We start from the raw sequence: 8,361 nt of genomic DNA on the forward strand, positions 1-8,361 counted from the left end.
GAAATTTAGAGTTTATAATGTAATTTAGGAAATGAATAAATTTTCTCAGTGTGATGAGTATGTTTTAGATGGGGGACTATTTTTTAAGGAGTGTGTAAAAATTAATCAAATATATATGGGATAAAAGAGGGAGGCTAATTTATTAGGGGATAAAGGAGGGAGGCTAAATTACTATTTATCAGTTAATCCACAGTCCAGATTCCCAGTGGATTAATTGAAGTTACTTTTTCCTTTTTTTATTCATGCAAAACCTTTTAAATGAGAAACCGGGGGAACTTTCAAGTGCCATTACTTACTTTGTTTTAATTGCAGCCAATTCCCGAGAGCACTGTCCCAAAGAGCCCTTCGGATGACTTAAAAATCCCCAAGCTAAGTTTAATGTTCCTCAATTCAAAACAGCCACTTAATTGTAATTTTAATAGAAACTCCAGAAAAAGGGGTCAGAGTTCATCCTGAGATAATTACCTGGCTGTGCTCTCCACTGGGATAAATGTGTCTGAAAATAATAGGGGGAAACACAATGCATCGAGGATTAAAACCTTCTAAACAGGCATGTTTAACAGATTCCGCGAGCAGTTAAAAATAATCTGTACTCTCAGTCCAGCGACCGTTTGCCAGGGAGAACCAAAGTTGAGAAATTTCTGTGAGAAGCATGACTCAGAGGGAAAATGTAGAGTCCAGCAGAGAAGGAAATGGTCTGACATCATTCCCAATTGGTCCTTCCTCCGATCACGTGTTCTGGACATCTTTAAAAGGACGTTCCCGGGACTCAGACAGACACAGCACCGTCCCGAGGGCAGCAGCTTCTTCCCACCTGGCAGAGAGTCCCGGACAGCTCGCAAAATGTGTGACGCCTTTGTAGGTACCTGGAAAATGGTCTCCAGTGAAAACTTCGATGATTACATGAAAGAAGTGGGTAAGCAAGAGGTGGCGGGCGGGCTGGATGCATACCCTGTTCTCTGGGCAATAGGGGCTACGGCTGGTCCACTCTGGAAGCACTGGCCGGATATGGAATGCTGCTTTTGCATCGAGGCTGCAAAAACAGCAAGTGAGACCATTTGTTTGTAGAGACATTGTAGACCAAGGTCACAATGACGGGTGAACCAAGATGAAAAAGGGTCTAAAAGGAATTTTTATGGGCTACAGAACCGAAAAGACTTCACTTGATTGCTCACCCGGGTATCTTTGGCTTACTTGGCTCTTTGCCTGCTGTTCTTTCATTCCTTTTTGCATAGAAAAAGGAGCAATAGCCCGGCTGGGGTTGCTCAATGGTTGATCATCTGCCCATGCACCAGGGGGTTGCTGGTTTGATTCCCAGTCAGGGCATATGCCTGTGTTTGGGACTTGATCCCCAGTAGAGGGTGTGCAGGAGGCAGCCGATCAATGATTCCCTCTCATCACCGATGTTTCTAACTCTCTCTCCCACTCCCTTCCTCTCTCTGAAATCAATGAAAACATTAAAAAGGAGCAATAACTTGGAAATACAACCATATTTATTTCCTAGCATGCAATAATGTCCTTTGACAGTGTATTTCTCATCTTCCTGTAATTTTTAAAGTAGACTTACGTTAGCCAATTACTTTATTGTCTTAATGTCAATCCATTAAAATGTGTGGGGTTTTTGTGAGGGGCAAACTCTTTTTTCTTTTTTATTGAATCTATTGAGGTGACATTGGTTAATAAAATTATATAGGTTTCAGGTGTACAATTCTATAACACATCATCTGTATATTGTCTCGTGTGTTCACCATCCCGAGTCAAGTCTCCTTCCATCATTATTTATTCCCCCTTTACCCTCTCTTACCTGCCCCCACCCCACTTTCCCTCCGGTAGTCCCCATACTCTTGTCTGTGAGGTTGTGGATATTTGTTTGTTTGTTTTGCTTAATCCCTTCACCTTTTCCACCCAGCTCCCAGCCCCTTTCCCCTAAAAGTCTTAATTTTAGAGAGTGTGTTCCTTAAAGGGCTTAAATATTTCTGCGACTAGCAAGCCCATGGGATGCCATAGAATTACTGCGTCATTTAAAAGGAGACTGTTACACACATAACATCCCTCCTCCTCGATAATGGAGGCTCCTGGGTCTTCAGATTCCGCTAGCATTGTCAGTGTGCCATGTGAGGGTCCCCAGGCAATGAGGGAGCAGAGCAGGGCTCGGTCCCAGTAGGGGGTGTGCAGGAGGCAGCCGATCAAAGCCTCTCTCACCCTGAGAGCCCCCCACCCACCCCGAGCATAACCAAATCCTACCCAGGGATGAATCAGGAAGGACTTTCACACAGTGTCTTTATTAGGGGTTAGAATTTAATCCCTAAATCTCAGATTTAACCTCCCCCCAAGGCACACAGCATGTTTTTTGCTTATCTATAACCACTATTTTCCTTGTTTATAGTGAAAGATGGAAATCAGGGACTTCAGCATGAGTGAGACCTAACTTTCCAGAATATCAATTAATTTTGATTCCATAAACTAATAGGTGCTGATATGGAAATGCCAGGATTTGACGCTACTTAGCTATTGATTTTTAGAAACATTTCACACTTTTACTGTCTACATTTAAATCGATAAAATTCTGATGATAAGACAATCAGATGCCTCCTTACATTAGCTGCTCTGGCTGACGGCCGGTAAGCAGGTGTCACCTTTGCCGGTCAACAGGGAGGAAGCAGCGAGTGGAGAAGACGCTTGCAGAGGCCGGCCTCTCGGAACCACAGTGGACTGAGCCGCTGCTGTGCTGACTCCCTCCCTGTATGTGACGTTCTGTTTTGTAACAGAGCCGGGACTTGAAGAAGCAGCCTAGCGTGTTCCCGCCCGTGGCCCCGTCTCCGGCAGGGACTAGACCAGAGCCTCAGCCCCCACTGTTTCGTTTGATATTTCTCCCCCTGGTCCCCATTTCTAACCTTTGGTGTCTGTAGCGACCTCTAGTCACAGCAGGAGCTGAGATCTATGTACATGTGTTTAAGGGAACCCAACACATACGGTGAGACCATTACTGCTGTGTCTGCTCAGCAGTAAATTGGCATCCCATTCCCTTAGCAAGAAAAGTAGGTTCCTCTTAAGAAAAAAGAGAAATTTGTAACTTAAGTGATTGGCAAGCAAAGCATTGATTACTAAACTCACTGAAACAGTGGCTTCTTGAATGTTGAAGTGTCACAGTCGCTGCGATGCCCTCTTTAATCCTGCCTGCATGGGTGGGGCCACCTCGCGCTCTGACATGACATGAATGGAGGGAACGGTTTGCCTTTGGGGGATCCATCCGATCTCCAGTCCTGGTGGAGTGATGTGAGAGCCTGGGCAGCAAATGCTACGAGATGTTATCTGTAGGCACCCAAAGGGATGGCACTTTTTTAAAAAATATATATTTTATTGATTTTTTACAGAGAGGAAGGGAGAGGGATAGAGAGTTAGAAACATCAATGAAAGAGAAACATTGATCAGCTGTCTCCTGCACACTCCCCACTGGAGATGTGCCCGTAACCAAGGTACATGCCCTTGACCGGAATCGAACCCGGGACCTTTCAGTGCGCAGGCTGATGCTCTATCCACTGAGCCAAACCGGTTACGGCAGGGATGGCACTTTTTAACTGAGTAGCTCTCTAATGGCCCCAACCTCCTGGTGAGGATTCTGTCTTTGACTGCACACGAGATTGTTTTTATTTGAGCAAACCAGGCCGCAGTGCCCAGTGTTTCTTGAACTGAGTGAAGGCCAGAGGCTGGCTGAGGGCTGAGGCGGCCATTACCGTGACAGCAGTGACTGAAAGACAAACACATTCCCGAAGGCGCATCCTGGTTGACAAGGGACAGCGCTCTCCCGGGGGCTGCATCTGAACGCAGAGGGAGATTTAAAGGACAAACCCACAGCCAGCTGTGCTTCGTGCGTTTCTATAAAGATTCGCCTCTTTACTTCTCCACGGCAGCTGCTTGAACGAGGCGGCCCAGAAACTTGCCGTTTCCCTTCATGCACACGTGCCCCCTACACTCATGTGTGTGCACAGCCCCGTGGCCACACCGCAGCTCTTTCTTAAAGATGCGGGAGGACGCTGTAAACCGCTTCTCCTCTCCCCCGCAGGAGTGGGCTTCGCCACCAGGAAGGTGGCTGGCATGGCCAAGCCCAACATGACCATCAGCGTCAATGGGGACGTGATCACCATTAAGTCAGAAAGTACCTTTAAAAACACGGAGATCTCCTTCAAACTGGGCCAGGAATTTGACGAAGTCACTGCAGACGACAGAAAAGTCAAGGTGAGGAGTGAGGGGTTGGGGCGGAGGGAAAGCCTCGTTTCCAAGACCAGGTACTGCCCCCAGCAGCCGAGCGGCCGCCCTGAGAGGAAAGACTGCCCCCCACAGGCCGGGGGTCCCTGACCCCCACCCTCTGAACTTTGTTGCCTTCGATATTTAATTGGTAACTTCCACTCCTTCTTATAAAGTTGTCCTCATTATTTTAAGAAACAATGAACATAATTGTCCTTATCATTTTAAGAAACAATTAACATAATTTTTGTCATATATGTAGTATTTGAAGTGGATTAAGTAACATAATGTTAGGGAAGTTTACAAAGAGTGTGTAAATTTTTAAAAATTACTTATGATACTACCATCTCAACGTAGATTTGTGATCTATATTCTTTCACAGCATTTTTGAATGCACGTTTGTATGACATTCTGATCATAGCGTATGTTTTTATTTTGACATTCATTTAATTTCCCGTGGCAATATATTCTCGTAATGTAGAATTTCAAATGACCTCAAGGACGCCCCCACACAGGGCGGCGCGGGTTCTATGTGATTTCCCTGCACCATGTAAACTTGTACCCGCTTTCTCTCGCACCGCAGAGCACCATCACCTTGGACGGAGGTGCCCTCGTGCAGGTGCAGAAATGGGATGGAAAGTCAACCACCATCAAGAGGAAGCGAGTGGATGACAAACTCGTGGTGGTGAGTATGTTCTCGCGGCCCGATCCTCCTGCGGGGCCATCTCCGCCCACCATTCCGCCCACCACCATTCCGCCCACTGATCCTCCCGTGGGGCCATCTCCGACCACCATTCCGCCAAACACACGGCTAACGCCGCTGCCTCTGTGGCACCAGCAGCGATTCCGTTGGGATTATGGGGCTTATCCTGTTGCCTTTGTGCCTGCGGCTCAGCCTGGGCATGCTCCCCACCGGGCAGCACTCCTGACCTGGGCACGCCCCTCGCTGCAGCACGCACTCTGCTGTACCCTCACCTCCTCTAGACTGTGAGGCTCCTTAAGGGGGAAACGTACATCTTCCTGGTCTTCATAGCTCCCTGATTTATTACATCAGGTCTATATAGGAACACATGTCTGTCCTAACCCTGAAGGAGACAATAAGCAAAGGGACGAGATTGACCACGAATGTTTTTGTGTGTCTAGGAGTGTGTCATGAAAGGCGTCACTTCCACCAGAGTTTACGAGCGAGCGTGAGCCGAGGGACAGTGACCTGGACAGAAGTTTGCCTCAAACTCTGTGACATTCTGCTGGATATAGAGTCCAAACGTATATTGTTGTTGTCCACTAATTAGCAAACAACTAACTTCCCCCCAATCAGAATTTACTCAATGTGGTTGCATTGGTTAAATAAAACATTTTAGAGTTAGAAGGTGATGTCATGATTCCTTCATTGTGCCAGAGAATTCTTCTAACTCAGAGCAAGAAATAGAAAATTGTACCATTGCTTTGTTTCTGGTGTAAGCCATATGGTTTTTCACAATAATCCAAGGTAAGACATATAATATTCATGAATTTTCCATGTCTTGGTAGAAATTGATAAACATGCTATTATGAAATATGAGGTTCTTCTTTAGTGTGTCTTCAGTCAAGTAACTCTCGCAGAGACCGAAGGCAGTTTTAAAAGTGCAGTAGCTGCCCCTTCTCCACGGGATACGTTCCAAGACCCCCGTGGCTGCCTGAAACCACAGAAGTACCAAACCCCACAAATTCTGTGATTTATCCATATACCCGTAACTATGGTAAAGTTTAATTTATAAGTTAGGCACAGCAAGATACTAACACAAGTAATAATAAATATGGTAGAACAATTATAATAATATACTTAATACAAGTTTTGTGACTGTGGCATCACTAAGTAAAATAAGTCTTACTTGAATGCAAACACCACCATACTGGGACCCTTGATCTGACATCCAGGATGCTACCCAGGGACTGGCAGGTGGGGAGATGCTGGACAAAGGGATGAGTCACATCCCAGGCGGGACAGAGAAGGACAGGGTGAGTATCATCGAGCTCCTCAGAACGGTGTGCAGCTTAAAATTGATGAGTTGCTTATTTCTGGAATTTGCCATTTATATTCTCCTACCTCAGTTGGCCTTGGATAACTGAAGCTGGAAAGTGAAACCGTGGTTCGGGAGGATGACCCGCACCCCTAGGAGATTTTGTGGGTTCAGTTCCAGACCACCTTCAAGATAAAGCGAGTCACATGAATTTTGGGTTTCCCAGGGCAAGTAAAAGTTATGTTTCCACTATTAAGTGTGCAATGGCATTATGTCTAAAACAATGCACATACCTTAATTTAAAAGTTCTTTGGTGCTAAAAAATGCTAACCATGATCTGGGCCTTCAGCAAGTCATCATCTTATTGCTGGTGCGGGGTCTTGTCCTAGTAACATCAGAGATCACTGATCACAGGTCTTAAGAAATCCTATATAATAAAAGCCTAATATGCAAATCGACTGAAGGGCAGAATGACTGGTCACTATGACACGCACTGACCACCAGGGGGCAGATGCTCAACATAGGAGCTGCCCCCAGCCCACAGGCCCCAGGCCAGCCAAGATGGGTGCCAACGGGGACCCCCCAGTTGCCCTGCTGGTCATCCCACAGATCAGCCCTAATCACCAGGCAGGCCTAGGGACCCTACCTGTGTAAGAATTTCATGCACCAGGCCTCTAGTACGGCAGTTCTCAACCTGTGGGTCTCGACCCCTTTGGGGGTCGAACGACCCTTTCACAGGGGTCGCCCAAGACCATCGGAAAACACATATATAATTACATATTGTTTTTGTGATTAATCACTATGCTTTAATTATGTTCAATTTGTAACAAGGAAATTGAGGGTCACCACAACATGAGGAACTGTATTAAAGGGTCGTGGCATTAGGAAGGTTGAGAACCACTTCTCTAGTAGAATAATAATAATGAAAAAGTTTGAAATATTGTGAGAATTGCCAAAGTGTGACCCAGAGACATGGCATGAGCAAATGCTGTTGGAAAATGGTGTTGATAGACTTGGCCAACACAAGGTTACCACAAACTTTCCATTCATAAAAAAACACAGTATCTGTGAAGTGCAACACAACCAGGGAAGTCTGGTTCATAGCCTGCTGGCCCAGGTGCGGTCACTCACACTGCCTGTCCTGGAGCAAGGAAAGAGAGAAGTAGAGTCACAATGCAGGTCATGGGAAAAGGTTCTAGGCTACCATCTTTAACCCGAAAAGTTATTGGTAAACCAAGCTATCTCTGGGGTCTCTCAAGAATGAGTGTCTGGGTTGAGGCCGCAGACTCTGCGTGATCCTGAGACGTTGAGTGAGGCGGAGGGAGGCTGTGATGCCCTCTCCTGGCCAAGGACCATAATGAAGGACCCGTCATACAGGTGGGCCCTTCACACAGGCAGGCCTGGCGAGAGCAAATAATCCCACAATATTCATTCTGGAAACGAGGCGACAGCCTGTAATGAGTAATGATGCCAATGTCCTCACAGGGGTTCCCAGGCTCCTCACCTGTGGAACTTTTTATTCAAATAAAATATTAAATATATTCTGGAATTTTTTATTCAAATAAAATCTGCATAGAATTCCAACATATAATACAGGCAAAAATGCTCATGAGGCTTTTCAGGCAGGGGTGAGTGAGTTACTTCTCTGCCCTGTGGGAGCTTTGAGGCACCTCTCCCGACCACTGGAGGACCATGTACGTAGAATGAAGTTTCCAAACCATATACTTACATTTCACAATAAGCCAGCATCTGCTAAAATGCGTGCTGTAGTTGATATAATTGTGTTTATGATACTTCCTTTAAAAACATGCTCGTTATTTTCTGAACACCTATCCTATATAGAACACCAGCATATGAGGAGGCCAGGAGATCAGTTGCTGATCAGAAGAATTTAGCTAAAATGCAGCAGCAGTCCAAGGGTCTGTGGACAGATGAATGGATAAGCACAATGTGGCCTATTCATTCAATGCAATATTATTAAGCATCAAAGAAAGTTCTGAGCTATGCTACAACATGAATGAGCCTTGAGGACATGCTGAGTGAAATCAGCCAGTCACACCAACAAAACGACCCCACCAAATACTGTTCGATTCCTCTTATGTGAGTACTTAGAGGA

At 45.8% G+C, this 8,361-nt stretch overlaps 1 protein-coding gene across 1 annotated transcript; it reads left to right on the forward strand.

The window, feature by feature from the left end:
• Window positions 1-780: 780 nt before the first annotated feature.
• On the forward strand, window positions 781-5,614 carry LOC138992916 (fatty acid-binding protein, adipocyte). The gene is made up of 4 exons (XM_070391909.1): window positions 781-916; window positions 4,064-4,236; window positions 4,829-4,930; window positions 5,389-5,614. Exons 1-4 carry the CDS (start codon window positions 844-846, stop codon window positions 5,437-5,439), a joined length of 399 nt encoding a protein of 132 aa, XP_070248010.1. The 5' UTR covers window positions 781-843; the 3' UTR covers window positions 5,440-5,614.
• The last annotated feature ends 2,747 nt before the right edge of the window (window positions 5,615-8,361 follow it).

This window comes from Myotis yumanensis, unplaced genomic scaffold (assembly GCF_028538775.1).
Source record: "Myotis yumanensis isolate MYYU_CA2020_CCGP unplaced genomic scaffold, mMyoYum1.0.hap1 SCAF_15, whole genome shotgun sequence".
Lineage (NCBI taxonomy): Eukaryota > Metazoa > Chordata > Mammalia > Chiroptera > Vespertilionidae > Myotis > Myotis yumanensis.